At 35.8% G+C, this 16,336-nt stretch overlaps 2 protein-coding genes across 6 annotated transcripts; one reads left to right on the top strand and one right to left on the bottom strand.

The window, feature by feature from the left end:
- The first annotated feature begins 2,384 nt into the window (after positions 1-2,384).
- LOC7482878 (uncharacterized protein At1g66480) lies at positions 2,385-4,667 on the top strand. The gene is made up of 2 exons (XM_024607484.2): positions 2,385-3,214; positions 4,313-4,667. Exons 1-2 carry the CDS (start codon positions 2,588-2,590, stop codon positions 4,373-4,375), a joined length of 690 nt encoding a protein of 229 aa, XP_024463252.1. The 5' UTR covers positions 2,385-2,587; the 3' UTR covers positions 4,376-4,667.
- A 266-nt stretch (positions 4,668-4,933) lies between these two features.
- Positions 4,934-14,085, bottom strand: LOC7482879 (putative 1-phosphatidylinositol-3-phosphate 5-kinase FAB1C). Of its 5 annotated transcripts, none has more exons than XM_052454808.1 (12): positions 12,510-14,085; positions 11,546-12,343; positions 11,282-11,435; positions 10,852-11,196; positions 9,187-9,939; positions 8,769-9,100; positions 8,561-8,687; positions 8,299-8,463; positions 7,793-8,120; positions 6,585-7,711; positions 6,198-6,464; positions 4,934-5,488 (listed from the first exon to the last, which is right to left on the bottom strand). In XM_052454808.1, the coding sequence occupies exons 1-12, from the start codon at positions 12,902-12,904 to the stop codon at positions 5,204-5,206; spliced, it is 5,076 nt and encodes a 1,691-aa protein (XP_052310768.1). In that variant the 5' UTR covers positions 12,905-14,085; the 3' UTR covers positions 4,934-5,203. The 5 variants fall into 5 exon arrangements, with proteins under 5 accessions (XP_052310768.1, XP_024463250.2, XP_024463251.2 ...); XM_024607482.2 differs by having other exon boundaries at positions 7,793-8,135; XM_024607483.2 differs by having other exon boundaries at positions 6,585-8,135; positions 11,546-12,160; positions 12,291-12,343; positions 12,510-12,605.
- Between the last annotated feature and the right edge of the window lie 2,251 nt (positions 14,086-16,336).

Raw genomic sequence — 16,336 nt, forward strand, 5'->3', positions numbered from 1 at the left:
CAAGATGGAGTATGGTTCTGGGTTCAATTTGATCAGTTGTTGAACAAAGAAAATTGGACCAGGATTATGCAGTGGTTGCTGCGTGAGATATATAGATATGATGCTAATATTATTGTTCATGTCCTTTTCTTTTTCTTTTTTTCCGAGCAGGATGCGAATGCATATTAGTAGCTCAATGACTACTGTCTTCAATTTCCAAGTCTCTCTTCAACAACCATTTTGTCATTTTCGCACGATTTTCAGCTTGTTTACACCCAAGCAATTCTAAGGTGTTCTTTTTTTTCTTCTTTCCTGGTTGAATAATTCTAGTTTTCTTAAATCTTTCGTTAAAAACTACGAATATCCCCCTTTTTTTGGGTTAAAATGTTAGTGGTGAAGCGTCTTTAATAGGTATGATTATAGTGAATATTGTCTCAAATTGCAAATGAGTACTTGTGAATTTTTAGGTTAAATTCCAAGAGGGGTGGGATTCTGTGACAGGAGAGGGCTAGCTATATATATCGTAATTAATATCATTGTATATAATTAACCTAAAGACCGAGCCTATCCTGACAGGAAAAAAAAGAAAGGGAAAATTACTTTTTTTTATAACTGTTTAGCACAGCGCATTCCCATTACACTCCATTAAAAAAACGTTATATTTATTACAAAATCACCATTATACGTGTTAGCTAGTGACATTTTTTGTTTTTTCATAGAAATTCTAATGATATTATATATATCATGGAGTGCTAAAGGTTATTTAATTCTCTAAAACTTGGGGTTGAAATAGTCTCTTTGAAAACTTCAATCATTTATACTGCATGTGCGGAAACGAATATTGGACGCCTAAGACGAAGAAGAAGAAGAATAGAAGCCAGAGGGATCTTAATTAAATTTCTTGGGATCAATTTGAGAAAGTTGTCATGACTTAGCTTAATTATTAATTAAGTTTAAAAGTAATTAACCAGTTTATAATTAGGACATATATATTCAGAATGAAGAAAGCCTGAGATGGTTCGCTCCTTGTTGAAGATAACCTTGAAAGAAACAACGTAACCCGTCCAAGTTGATCAGCGTTGTATCAATCTAGACCAAGGCCGTGATTTCACACTCAAGCTGTTTGCTTCTCTGAAGTAGGAACACAATATATAGTTATCTTAACTAGCAATTAAACGTGTTAATTTATAGTTCTCTAAAGCGGACTTTTATGCATGCTATTTTCTTTAGACTAGCCAGGGAGACCAGAGAAAGGGAAAGAAAAGTTATGGCCGACCCAACAAATTACTTTTCATCCAATCGTAAAAAAAAAAAAAAAATCCACCATGGCATTGTTTAGAGTTATTCTTTTTATGTTTTTTTATTTTTTTAATTTGCTAATAACAAAATAAATTTTAAAAATAAAAAAATATTATTTAAATATATTTTCAAATAAAATATCATATTAAAAACAATCATTATCATAATATCAAATAAATTATTAATATTGCCAATAAAACTATTCCCAAGTCAATGAACTGAAACAGCGCCGTGATTAACGTTACTTAATATTCGTTTTCAAGATCAAAACGTTAATTTTCCCCACCCACGGGGTTTTTGGAGGTTACTAGCTAGCTAGTCGTCTATTTTCCAAGACATGTGGCTGGCCGTTGAATTTCTTCAAATTAGAACAAATATAATTTTTCTCCTTGCTACTACATGCTTTCAAAAGAGTTTAAATATACAAAAGTCAAAATACATATTTTATAAAATAAAAGAAATAAAAATAATTTGATGGATAGAAAAAAATGATATAGCACAAAAAAACAAGAATTTAGATTAAAAAAAATATGATAGATCCATTAAAACTCGAGATTTCCAGTATCATTAAAAGGATTTTAATAGAAAAATTTATAAACATGGAAAACCAACTTTGAAGTTGGTGATGAGATGTCAATAAATGAGCATATTGTTGAGATTAATCTTCTATATTCTTTATAAATTTATATTATCATGATATATTTAATGATACCGGATTATTATTTCTAGTTTTTTATGTCATGTCATATATTTTTTTTCTAGCTATTAGGTTATTTTTGTTTTTCTTATGGTTGTTAGACCTTTATAAAACATGCATATTGAATTTTATATAAAAGAACTCTTGGGAAATCATGTAGCTACAAGGAGAGAAATTAAATTTATTAGCTACCCAGGTAGCAACCACGCAACATATTTAATTACGCATGTAGTGCCTGAACTGTGCTAGTCTACGAGAAATCTCTCACAATTAAGATAATTAAACTAAACTGAAAACAAAAATAACCGTTCAGTTTTGCTTGGAATATTGAAAACCAAACCATATACGTACTTTTCTTCATTTGTCAAACTTTCGCCTATTTCAATTTCAAATCTTGCCTTCTTCGTTGACTGTAATATTACCAACTACCCAAAATCCTGGCGTCCTTATCTTCCACCCACCACACAGGCGCCTCTTTGTCAGCTTTATATATGATCCGATCCCTAGCTAGTAGTATAAAGTATTCACAAAGGAGCATTGTTCACCTTGATTAAGGGCTTCATTTTGTTAATTGTGTGTTCAAAAGAGTGAAATTAATCCAAAATACCAAGTATGGGCAACACTTTAGGTGGGAAAAAGACTGCAAAAGTCATGAAGATAAATGGTGAAACATTCAAGTTCAAGACACCGGTGAAGGCCGGGGATGTAGTTAAGGACTATCCAGGGCATGTTTTGCTAGAATCAGAGGCAGTTAAGCATTATGGTATTAGGGCAAAGCCATTGGAAGCACACCAAGATTTGGTGCCAAAAAGGCTCTACTTCCTAGTAGAGTTGCCAGAGACTCCAACTGAGAGGGTTCCAAGAAGGGTTCGTTCGGGGATTAACATGAGTGCTAAAGACAGGCTCGAGAGCCTAATGCTCTCTAGGAGATCAACATCTGATCTTTCGATAATGAAACCTTCTAGCATTGTGTCCGAGGAGGCAAAACGTGGTGCAATGAGGGTGAAAATGAGATTACCAAAGGAACAAGTGGAGAAGTTGATGCAAGAAAGTAAGGATGAGGCTGAGGCGGCTGCTAAGATTCTGGATCTTTGCATGGCAAACACTGCAGGTGGTAGCAATAATAGCTCTCGTGAAATTGCACAAAATGGTCAAGAGAGTGGGTTGTCGCAACAAGTTCATTGGAAGAGTGGCGGCCACGGGAGAGTCGGCAACCAAGGGATCATCAAGGCACGTGAGGTATGTTCATTTCGACATCAATCCTGATTTTGTGGCATGTTCACCGGTTTTTGCCTTTAGTTTTTTTATATATATATATATATATATACACCTCATTTCGACATCAATCCTGATTTTGTGGCATGTTCTCAGGTTTTTGGTTCATGTCATGTGGTTTGATTATTTGCAAATGTGAACTCTTTCGAGCTACGGAACTAGTATAATAATAATAATAATAATAATAAAGTGGACGGCGTAGCTTCCTTAGGTCGGTTAACAGAACTTTTAAGTACTTAATGAAGGATCTAGTTAACATTTTCTTTTTAATTGAGGTTTTAATTGAAATTTTGTACTTCATGTTGTGGGACACACGGTTTTATTCAATTATTTTCAACCAAAATCTGACTTTCGTATCAAATGGAGATGGATTTAATTTTATTTTGTAATTAAGTAGTAATTAGTGTACCTGCTAATTAATATATATGTATTTTTATTCAATTAGCACCGCGCTAGCGGCTTGTATATGGTCCCTTAGGCTTCTGTCAAATTAAGGCTGAAAATACTCCCAAGTGACAACTTCCTATGTCCATTAAAATCCTAGCGAAAACTAAACGAGCCGTGCAATTAAATAAATACCCATCCATTCCAAAAACAAAAGCACCGAGTCATTGTTGAATTTTATAATTAAATTCGAGTTCATCTAAAAAGTTTAAATGTTATAATATAATACATTCTTAATTTATATATTATTTTTATTTATTTATTTTATACTAGCTGCTTGGTGATTATATATAACTAAGTATTTAGTTGAACACGCCATCAAAACAAAAATTGCCAACGTACGTATATGAACCATTAATTAAGGCTAGAATGTACAAAGAAATCCTGAATTACCGAGCATTTTAATTTACATCCCTAGCTATTATGTTTTCTTTTGATTTTTATACATTACTATTGAATGTTTGAATTAAGATTTCCTTTTTTTATTATTTATTATCGAACTTCACTGTGAGTTTTAATTTTTAGATTTAAAATTTTAACAGCTTAAAATTAATACCCAAATCTAGTAATGTTTGGACTATTTTATGAATAAACAATTTTGTTTGTTTTGTTTTGCAGAAGCGAGTGAGTTTCCTTCCTTTCAGCGAAGGAGAGATGCAGATAGCTGTGGCTTCTTATTAGCAAATGATCCAGATATGCAATCAAGAAAAAGCACTACTCTTACTAAATAAATTAGCAAAGCGAGCGATCAAGAGATAACCTAGCTGCTCGCATTCCCTCTACGTCAGCCTGCAGATTCCCATTAATTTACCGCATATATATATATATATATATATATATCCGGTTTTATGTCTTGTTCTTGTGCATAAAAACCAAGGAGCTTTGAGGTTTTGAGCATTATGGAAGAGCTTAGAGTGCTGATCAGAGAGATGCATCCTTCATATCTTTGGCCGTAAATTAATTATTTTAAGAATCATTCCACAATCACTCTAGGATATATAGCTAGAGTAATTATGTTTGTCTTCTAATCACAAAATATATATTGTACGTATTTTTTGGGAGTGATCTCTTTTATTAGCAATAACAATCACAATTCAACAGGAAAAGTTATACAAATACTGAATGCACTGATGAAATAATACAGATTTATTGAATGTACGGGGTTCTAATTTGCTCTTTCATATGCTAAGAACTTCGAATCCAAGTTTACCAGCTATTCCTGCCAACGAGGGAAAAAGATCACAGTGCAAAGCATAATGAGGCTTCTTATTCCGAGGTCGCAATTGCACATGTATATAAAAAAAAATGTACAAAGACCTCTCGACAAGGAATTTTTATTCCCTCGTATATAAGTTTCTTGTTGGGCTACACTTTGCCCATACACGAAAGATTCCACCCAAATGAAAAAAAGAAAAAAAAGAAAAAAAAAAGAGAGAAATTTACTGGGATTGGATGGCGTCCTTCCCTTCTCCACTAATCTCTCTGACTGCCTTATTAATGAACAAATGATTATGAATGACAAGAATGCAGTGATTCAGTCCGTGAAGACCATTGATCAGGTACAGTAAGAAAGTATGAAGTCATTGCTTTTCGGAATCTTTTCTTGTATTGTTTTGGAGAAACAATTGTTGGGGAAGCATTTTTCGGACCGCCAAGTATTCCAGATGACTTAACCCACGTCTCTAAATGCTTGTCCCATGTATACTGTCTCATGAAATCAATGATCCCCAAAACCAGCTCCTTCCGCTCATCATCCACTCCAACGAGCAAAGAGTAGTCCATAACATCAACAGACTGTACAAGCGTGGGGACACGTGAAAAACAATTATAACAATGATATCATAGAAAAGAAAAATGCAATTCATTGACCAATGGCTTAGCAAGGTCCTCGAAACAAAAGAAAAGGAAAAGAAAGGAGATATCTAAACAATACCAAAACTGGAAAAATTATTTAGGTTTCAAGTGATGCCATGAATTCATTTTGATTAAACAACAAATATCATTTTCGTTTCAAGCAAATCAAGCCTTTTTTCAGTCTTGACAATTAAAACCTGGAAATCTATCTGCTAGTTTCTCACAGTATACAGAAGTCCGCATTGAAGAATTAATATGATGAGAGCATTTTACGGGAGATTTCTAAGTAGAAAAGATAAGATTGGAAGTACTTAAGATTACACATATCATTCAAAGACAAACATAATAGTGTTCGGTTTATTAACGTATTAACTGAAGACCTTGATCACTCATGTAATTATCAAAAGAATGTACTGAACAGGGAGGGGAAGGCGGCGGCTGTTTATGAAAACTAAAGTTTCAGGTCTTTCTGGGTTCTGGCTGCTACTGCTTTTGAATTTAAATTTCAGAAACTGGATGTTTGATGTTTATTGCAATTACTGAAAAAAGAAAAACAAAACCAAAAAAGAGAGTATAAAAGACCCGATGCCAAAACTCCAAACCTTTTCATGTTTACGTACAATGGTGAGATGTTAAACAAAAAGCTTACTGCTAAAAATGACGTATCATTCCATATAGCTCTCTCAAGGCTTCTCTTCGCCTTACTTCCAAGAAATATGGGCTCTGTACGCAGTCTTTCCACTAGATTCGTATCTAGTAACACCTTGTTAGACCCAGATGTGTCAGTATTGTAGCGGGATCGAGAAGAGCCCTTAAGGTCGTAGACTCTCCCAATATTTCTGTTAAAAAAGAGGTTTTCCATCACCATCAAATCCATTTTTGTTTCCTTGACACCTCTCAAATGCTTTACAGTAACCTGCCACCAAACTCATTAGATAGAGAATCACATGAAATCATATGTATTTCACCCCTACACCCAGCATCACCCACCCATGTAAGTTGTACATTCTCATAAAAGAAAAGGACAAAGTCTAACCTGATAAATACCAAGAATTTTTGCCAAGCAAGTGGGGCTCCTTGAGTTGAGAGAATCAATCAGATACTTGAAATATTCTGGGGCAAATTTCTCGAAGGACTCCAACTCAGTCTTTTTTACTTGTTTTATGATGAATCTCTCATCCAATGACTTGGCAAAGTATACATTGCTTTTTCCTCCTTGTGCACTCCACTTCTGGCAGCGACTCAGTGAACGAACAAAATCAACATCACTAGGGCAGCATTTCTTCCTAAGAAAGTCAAACTGCTTCGCAAAATAACAAGTAACAGAAAACCTCACTTTGCCTTCAGCAATTGAAGAAGCATCTTCATAAGAAATTGTCAAGTGTGGAGATTTTTTTGAATCCATAAACAAGGTGCCCAAGGTTGAAAAAGGATCTTCAGACCCATAACTTCCATAGCTCATATAATCTAGGTCCATGGAATCTAAAGACTGCCAGGATGTAAAAGAGGAAGCTGCAGAATCTTCTTTACTGTGCTTAATTGTACTCCAGATTCCTGCACTCTCATTTGACCTATCAGTAACCCAATCCTCATGTTCCTTAGAACTGAGGGCATAGGAAACTACACTTGCAGGATCGTTGTCATACACGCCTATAACTAAGTCACTGTTGGCCCTCACTGGTAACAATAACCGAGCTCCTCCAGCCATATTAGCTGCGGAGGAGATAAATGAGTGTGTGGAACTGTGCATTAAATTCAACTTATGTGCCTCCAGTGGCAATGTCTGGGAATAAGTCCTCATTGCATTTGAAACAGGATCTCTCACCATACTCCTGTAATCTCCAGATGCATGGAATGATCTGATAGTCGACAAATGCAATGGAGGCAACCCTTTCTGGATTCTTTCTTGGGCTCTCAATGCAGAATCAAAAGAATGAACTCTCTTTGGTGCCACCATCCTTCGAAAAGGAGGATTATCAAACAAATTTGGCTGCCTGACAGACACAGGTTGGAATCCATCTGCCTCTGCCTGAGATGCATGCGGAGGTTGAACTTTAATTGGAAGTTGATCGGTACCCGTCCATGCAGAATCAATTCTGTCAGACAGATTGGAAGCATGGGAAGGGTTGTCACTAAATAATGTCTTACTCGCGGTTTCCTCACCTGCATGCACTTCATCCTCTGTGTTATGATAACATGATGGCAACATTGAATGTTCAAGAACACAATGTTCGAAGGACAGACCTGTTTCTTTCTTCTCTGACTGAAAATCATTCCCTACATGTTCCTGTGATTTTGAATAGCCAGAGATATTTTCTTCATGATCATGGTCAAGCTTGCTATCCTTGCAAAATATATCGTTCTTCAAATCTTTCAGCTCAGTATAAGACACATCCCCTTCTTTAGCCTTGACAAGATAGTTTGTCTTAAGGAGACAGTCCAGTGAATAAAGCTTCCGATACCAAACATGAGAACCAATTAGAAGAGTACGTCTTAAGCGATTGAGTTCTAGAATGTCCATGGCTGTTTGATCCAACTGTAAACTCTCCATAACTGCCAGTTGTAATATGCCCTGTTTGCAAGGGGACTGGTTAAAAGATTCATCACTTGGAATTGGTAAACATTATGCACAAGGATAAACAGGTTGATAACAGCATTAGACAATAAGCCTCTGGTAATAACACTCCATAGATCAAAAGAGCTAACACTAATTTTCCAAGGGAAAGTTTTAAGAATCAGCATGTACTTACACTGTAATTGTTTTTTTCCTTTACGAGTTGATCTTTCAGCTCCATGATGCGATTCTGTAACTCATTGGTATCTGACAATTCACTTCCAAAATATTTACTTCTCTGTTCCATGCTGTCAAGCACACCAAATATCTCACCATAGAAGGTTTCCATTTTTCCCAAGAGCTGTTTCGGAAGAAAAAAGGTTCAAAATATCAGTTCTACATTAAATCAGTCTGATTTAACAACATGCAGTAAGCAAGCCTGCATTCTTAAAAAGCACCTCTGCTGCCTCTTTCCTTGTCCACTCTTGCTGAACAATGCCGTTGAATTCAAGCATTGATGGCGGTAAATGGACATTGAGAATATCAATAGGGGAATACCGGAAGAACACAACCATGCTCCCAAACCTGAGAGACTTTTCCATGAATACCGAAAACACAGAAAAAGCCAATAATGATAAATAATAATTCCATAACTACAAAATTTACCCATAGAATCTAAGACAGTCCCTCTGCAATGAATGACCACAGGGTGCAACACGATTGGCAGTTGCATGGTTTGAAAAGCTCAGTTCCAAAAACTTCCCAAAAGAAAGTCCCCAGGCAGCATCTGACATGACAACTCTACGAGTTGCTGGTGGAACTCCATCTATATGAGCACATCTTAGGCATCGGTGCCACATCCATATCTTACCATCACGATCTCCAGGTAGTTTTACAGAGGAAAGGGATCTAACATTGATTGTAAGATTACCCTGCTGATGAGTGAAACACAGAACATGTGCTTCGGCTGGCTCCTTACATGACCTACAGCATGATTTCTGGAGACAACAAACCCATTAATATCTAAGCTTCAGATATGTAACAGGAGTCATGAGAAAGATAAATGAAACCAATAATGAGTCACCTGATCAAACAGATCATCACGAAGATATCTTCCAAGTGGCTTATCAAAATTTCCATAGAATTTTATGCGCAGAAGCCGAGAGCGTTCGCATACAGTTCCTTTCAGCACACAGCGACTTGAAAATGATACTAATATGCTCTGGTATGTGTCAGTGACTGAGAAATATTCACTGGAAACCTCATCTTCATCAATCTTCTCAGATTGTACTGATTCATGAGTCGCCAAAAGTTGTCCCTCTTCTTCAGCCATGATATCTTGTAGTTCTGGCTGTGAAAGATTTTTGATACCAGGGGAAACAGCAAACATCTTTAGACCCTCACATTGACTTGCAGAAAATGCATCCAATCCCCCCGCATTAGACACTAAATCGCCATGGCATGCAATAGAGAATTCATTTCCAGACCTACAAGTGACGGAACATGGAGATAAAGGATGAATGACACCAGCATCAAGGTTCCCCGTCAATGATTCTGATCCTTCATGCTCTGGTTTAAGACCCAGTGATCCATCATCCTGAGCAGACAAAGCAACTTCAGCATGGCAAATCATTGGAGGGATAACTGAAATGGAATTATCTGCTGCTGTTCTCTCAGGAATAGCAATTGAGGGTCTAATTGTCATCTTAGGAAGACTTGCACCCTCATCGGCAAGGAAAGAAGTCTCAAGGGACAAGTGATAGGCTGCAAAAACTGCATATTGAATAACATGCTTGACCTTCTTTAGCTTTTCACGACATGTGCCCCTCAGAAGGACCTAAGATATGGACAGGAACAACCTTATCAGAAACCAAAATCAAACTCTGAAACTTTTCTCTTTGCAAATCTTAAGAAGACCATGTAGGATCACAGAGCAATTACAAGATAATTTTGGTGATAGAAAATAACCATTGGGCGTTTGAAGATGTATTTTAAATATGAAGCTCCAAACTTAATTGTATTGCTTCAAAAGTATGACGCAACTTTCATGTGAAAATGAAGCAAAATCAGTCAAAGTGTTCAAAATGAGATCACCAACATAACAAGCCAGCATACTTCCTTTTCACTTATTTAATACATCAATAATCTACACACAGTCGCCAGTAAAATACACGGGAAGGGCAGCCTTTATGCTTTGAGCACTGCAGCATAGGATGGCCTGATTATGTAGTAGACATCTTTTTTTCTCTCATTATCGTGGTCCATGAACCCTAGTAAAATGGATCAGACCTCGGACAAGAATTAAAAGAGACAATTTCCTATCTGGGAAGCACATGCACTTGCTTTAGTTGAATAAATATGAGATTCTTCCACGAGTGTATATAAAGAAATCTTAAACCAAAAGGAGGTGACATTCTCTCCCTAACAATTCTTGTTTAAGCATTGCACTCTATAAGATGTAAATTATTTGGAGGAAAAAACAATCAGAAAACTGCATTTTGCAGAATGTTTAATAGATCATGGACAATATTGACTTTACGCAACTGGATGCATTATTACACAAGTCTGAAGTGAAGTAAACACTAGTCAAAGAAACCTCCATTTCCAGTGTTGAAAGGGGGTAAATTCACGACACAGACCAGCAATGAGGAAATAACTGGACAAGGTGCATCTCTATATATTTTAGAACCTCACCTAGCTGAATCCAAATTCAATGAAAACTAATAATAATTTAGAGTTGATTACATACCGTGCAACCTAAACGCCTTGGACACCCTTCAAAAGACATCAATGTTTTAGATGGCTTTTTGTTGAACTGATTGCTTGTCTCATGTTCTTCACTCACTCTCTCTACCCTGAATAGTTCACAATGTCCCAGTCGTGTTGTAGAAATATTCTCAAACGATGGACTAATCTGAGCACCTGTGCACCGAGCTATACGTTCCAGTAAAGGCTTTTTTACATTCAGCACCAAGGAAATTTCCTTTCCCAGTAGATATTCTTGGGCATATGGAGATACGCTTTTCTCAACCAGCAGAACGTTTGGGCGAAGAGCCTCTATCTTCGACATGATCAGCTTGAGATGATCATTTTCCTGTGTCAAAGACAAGAATCCCAATCCTCAACCCATAAATCTTGATATACTTGAAACTAAACAAATTTACAAATTACTAATGTACCTGTTGCACTAATGTATTAAAAGAAGCCAACTGATTCACAACGCTCTGATATTCGAGTGCTCCTCCTAAAAGAAGTAATCTGGGATTTTTGTATTGTGTGGTCATGCGCTTGTGCTTTATATTTTTTGTACAAACTACTCCCTTTACAAGGGTGCTGCAGCACAAAAGGTATCCACAGCTTAAAAAAATGGTATAACAAAGTTTGAATGAAAAGTACAGGGCGCGTTTGACAAAATGCATCAGCAGAACATGTAAAAGTCATACCTATCTCTTGGATTTCCTGATGCTATACATTTAACCTTTACATAATCAACCGGATCCATACTACCTCCTCTGCTGGTATCTGGTTTCACAAAAGCTGCAGCTTGCCATGCAATTGCTGTGACTATGTCAAGCCATTCTCCATTGTTTTCATCCTTGCTGGCTTTGATACCCTCTCCCTGTAAAAGCTGCGCCACAAGAGCCCTAAAATGCCCCTGTATCATAGCTTTAGTAGGGTCCTTGTTAATCTTATTCTGTTTCTCCTTTGATGGAAATGTGCTAGAGAGGCTACTACTCGATGAGAAAATTGCAGAAGAGTCCCCAATATCATCATCTTCATCATCATATGTGAAGAAATTACTCTCCTCCTCATCATTTTCATCCTCAGGAGGTGGGGGAAACCAGATAAGGCCATTGCTTTCAAAATCCAATGGTTTTGGAGACTTGTGATATTGATCCCTCAAAACTGACCCGTCATCAGAGCAATCATCAGTATTCTCTGGATCCTCAGTCCTTTTGTCAGGCCTGCTTAAAATAGCCATATTTTCTTGATCAAAGGGACCATCACTTTGAGACAATGGGCTTCCTTCTCGCCCCTGCTGTACAGTATGCCCAACTCTGCAAGAACTAAAATCAATCCGAGAAGGGCTGTCTAAAGGACTTGATCCCACCGTCTTACAATTGTAAAACTCAAGCCTAGCACTAACACTACTTGAATCTATATCTGAAATATCATGACAGTACTCACTCGATGGGCTGTAAAGGAGTTTCCCAGAATCCTCTGCTTCTTCTTCATCACTCCTGCATTAGTGAATACACATGTAAAGGCCCATTCTCTACCCCGGGGGGGGGGGGGGGGGGGGGGGGGGGGGGGGGGGCAGACACGGGAAAATTGAAATGATACACACAGAATAAAAGCAAAACATGAAAATTGTATTGGAACACTAGGAGTTTTGAGAATTATTACCTGCTTGATGAGCGACGAACAGAAACAGGAGACGGGTGAGCACTAAAAGAAGTCATACTCCTGGTGGTTATTGCATTAGGAGAAAACCCACAATCCCTGGATTCAAGATAAAGGGGAAGACGATCACTATGGATTGGCTCGGCACTAAAAGAAGGTGATGGTGGCTCAGGGCTACCTCTAGGAGAGTCAGTAGGGTGTACTTTATCACTATTCTTCCTTCCACCATCACGTTTCACAGTAACCCCATTACAGAACTTGCAAGATTTGATAGCCTCCCCAAAATCACCATTTGATTGGTAACCTCTCATACAATTGAAACACAACCACTTGCCACAACTTTGGCAATGGTATCCATTAAAAAACTGGTTATTGTTTGAATGACACTCACTACACATCTCGACAGTCCGTTATTAGGCATCTGAAAATTAGCAGACAAACAAGATGCTGAAAGATCACTTGCTCCCCAAGAAATCCAAGACCTAACCTTGTCTAGTAGATCCAATAGAGAAGTATCAGGTATTCCCATAGAAAGAAAAACCAGCCCAATTCAAATCACGACCCCCACTGTCTAAAAAAGCCTCTCTTCTTTGACTTTAGCAGAATTTGGAGGGGATTTGGAAAGAAAATCAAGAAATGAACTCGGTTGACTAGTGTTGAAATCCACGAGAAGGAAAAGGAAAAGAAAAGAAAGGTGGGTGCGGTTAATTTGTATGGTATTTTGATATTGAAGATGTAATTAAGAAGAAATCAAGATGAAGAGGAAACAAATTAAGAAAATCCTCCAAGAATCACAAAATATATCCAGGGAGGGCTTAGGAATCCTTACAACAGCAACAGCAATGGTCACTAGCAAATCTGACAACTGTTAACTAGTATTTACACCACAATTAAAGTTAACACCATTATAACACCAACAATAACAACAACGACAAAAAGATATCCTAAAGAAGAACAGCAGCAGAAGCAACCAAAGGAGGCACAAGAAAGAAACCTAAGAAATAAAAGAAAAGAAACATCTCACTAACCGATGCCGGATTCATCAAGAATGCATCCGCAGATCGATTCGAGCATATGAAAGAAAGAATCAAATTCCAAGAAAGCAAAGACAAAAGGAGGGAGAAGTTAAATGCCGGGCAAAATGAGGATCAAAAGGAGGAGGAAGAATTGTCAGAGTTATGGTTGGTATTATTATTATTATTGATAATAATATTTTTTGCACGCATCTCGATTACTACTAATTCTCTTCTCTTCTTCTGCACTTCTTCTTCTTCTTCTTCTTCTAATACTATGACTCCTCCTGGTACCGCTACCACCATCTTTCCTGCTTTCTTTTCTTTTTCTTATTTTTATTTATTATTATTATCCTCTCTCTTCACTTTCTTTAATAAAAATGGCACTCCATGTGTCTGTATTTTTTCTCCTTTTCCTTTCTCAAGAACTTAAAAGAAATGAGTAGCGCACCCTCACTTTCTTTCTCTCTCTTGTTTTGAAGCATTTCATGATTCTTTCTCTCTCCACAGGTACTTGTATTTTGGATTAGGGTTTTTGATGTTCATTGTTGTAATATGATATCAGCTGTCTTCTCTTATTGGCTCGTTTGTGTTAAAGGGTACTAAATTGTTTTTATTGCACTTCATGCTCAAGATTTCTCTGTTGATTGGCCAGCGTCCATACGTAATTAATTAAGAATTAATTAAACCTGCAGATCTCGTTCTATTTATTTTTTTTCCCCTCCAGTGGCTCACATATTTCTATTTATTTTTGTATTTTAAAAATATTTTTGAAAAAATTTAAAAATTTTTATTTTTTTTTAAATTAATATTTTTTACTGTTTTTTAAATCATTTTAATATACTGATATTAAAAATAATTTTTAAAAAATAAAAATTCATTATTTTAATATATTACTAAATAAAATATATTTTAAAAAATAACCACAATCACATCACAAACATCCATTTATTTTGAAAAACTGCAGCTCTCTAAACAGTCGGCAACCACAGAGATAACCCAGATAAAAATAATAAAAGAAATCAGTTTGGCTATCTTGTGTACTCCAGCTGTGATTTAAATGGAGACGGTAAATAATATAAGAAAACATAAATTAGTTTGAAGCTTTTCTAATATTTGGGATTTTTTTAATATAATATCCATTAATATCTATATAGATTTTTTTAATATAATATTTGAAGATTTTTTTAATAATATATAGATTTTTTACAACTATTTATACGTTTAGTTGACTTATTGACCAGCCCTGCCTTCATATAATATCTATATAGATTGTATCGGACCAAACCAATTCAACCTTATTTAATAGATACAAACTTATGCTAACCAATTCCGATTTGGTTAGATTTTTTGGCTTAAACCAGACCGAATCTGACGTAAACACTCCTAATGCTATCCCTCTTGTAGTTAGTTAACTGTACATCCTTGCCCGTATCCCTCTTTAACAAGCTGAGCTTAAACAATTTCTTTTCCACGGAAGAAGGATTCTTTCTTACAGTTTTTTTCTTTTGGTAAGCAGAAAGGAAATAAACTAATACAGAAGATTTCTTTCTTCACGCAATTTAATTACCGTACCACGCTTTTCTAGTCGAGCGTGCGTTTCACTCTTCTTGGGCAACATCCATTCTAGAATGTGCTCATCTGTGTCCTTCGGTGGTGGGTTTTTCTTAAATGAAATTATAATTTTAAAGCTCATATAATGTATGAAATTCGTCATTGACTATCGCTTGTAATCATTATAAGTTTACATCACAGAAACTGTGTTTTGATTTATTCGAATAAAATATCACTAAATTTGGTTTTTTTTTTTTTTTCAGTAGAGGGTCTCTAATTCAAATTAGCTCCTTTGAATGAGAAAATGGGGTTGGAAAAATATGTTTACAATATTGTATATTACAAAGGCCACATTAGACCAGAAAAAATCGATTCATATAATCTTTATCTATGTCATGCCACACCCAAGTGAAGTGAAGTGTATTAATACCATTAAAATATCGCTTGAATTGCATTTTAAATGACTTCTCTAAAAAAATTGAATTTTTTTTATTTAAATTTTTTTATGTTTTTTTATTATTTTAATGTGTTGATGTTAAAAATATTTTTATAAAAAAATATTATTTTAATATATTTTTCAATGAAAAATATTTTAAAAGTAATCATTATTTAATTTTTAAATACCTACTAAAAAAAACAAGTACAACCAATTGCCTTCAAATAAGAGAGAAAAGATTTACATCAATGAAGTGGTTGAAAAAAAATTTGGATAATTTATCATTAATTCGTCAGCGTTGAAATTATTAGTTCTCACAATGCGTTTGTAGATAAGGATATTACATGATCCTTGGCCAATTCAGTCTTGTTCGAAGAAGTAATTTAATTTTGATTGGCATGTTAATTAATTTAATAATATCTTTTATTGCAAAATAGAAAAAGGATCCATTTTTTTTCCTTTTTACCAATAAATCGCCATATCACGAACTCTAAATCCGAGCTATATATATGCTTCATAAACACCTTGTGCAGACAAACATTTCGATCTCATGGGATCTAAATTTTTTTAAGAATGACACCACCTCAACTGATCAATAATGTTGATATTAATCGAACACAATTATTTAAAAGCCGAATTTGATAGAAAGAAAGTGGTGTAAGATGGCATGTCTCATGCAACATTTACAGGTAAGGTAGGGTGGTTTGGTAGTAAGGGAATTGGTTTGGTGAGAAGACAACATCTCCAGAGATGCGTGTGTGCTGCCGAGGGAATGCCGAAAGTGGAGGCTTTTTTCCCTCATTTTCCCCCTTTCCGTGTGCTTTATC

This window comes from Populus trichocarpa, chromosome 8 (genome assembly GCF_000002775.5).
Source record: "Populus trichocarpa isolate Nisqually-1 chromosome 8, P.trichocarpa_v4.1, whole genome shotgun sequence".
Lineage (NCBI taxonomy): Eukaryota > Viridiplantae > Streptophyta > Magnoliopsida > Malpighiales > Salicaceae > Populus > Populus trichocarpa.

Excerpts from the sequence above, each read along its gene's own strand:
- LOC7482878 (XM_024607484.2), top strand. The coding sequence starts at position 2,588 with ATGGGCAACACTTTAGGTGGGAAAAAGACTGCAAAAGTCATGAAGATA. Across the intron at positions 3,215-4,312 it reads GGATCATCAAGGCACGTGAG|AAGCGAGTGAGTTTCCTTCC; the intron begins GTATGTTCATTT and ends TTTGTTTTGCAG.
- LOC7482879 (XM_024607480.2), bottom strand. The coding sequence starts at position 12,904 with ATGTGTAGTGAGTGTCATTCAAACAATAACCAGTTTTTTAATGGATAC. Across the intron at positions 8,688-8,768 it reads GACTGTCTTAGATTCTATGG|GTTTGGGAGCATGGTTGTGT; the intron begins GTAAATTTTGTA and ends AAAGTCTCTCAG. Across the intron at positions 6,465-6,584 it reads AAATTCTTGGTATTTATCAG|GTTACTGTAAAGCATTTGAG; the intron begins GTTAGACTTTGT and ends GTTTGGTGGCAG.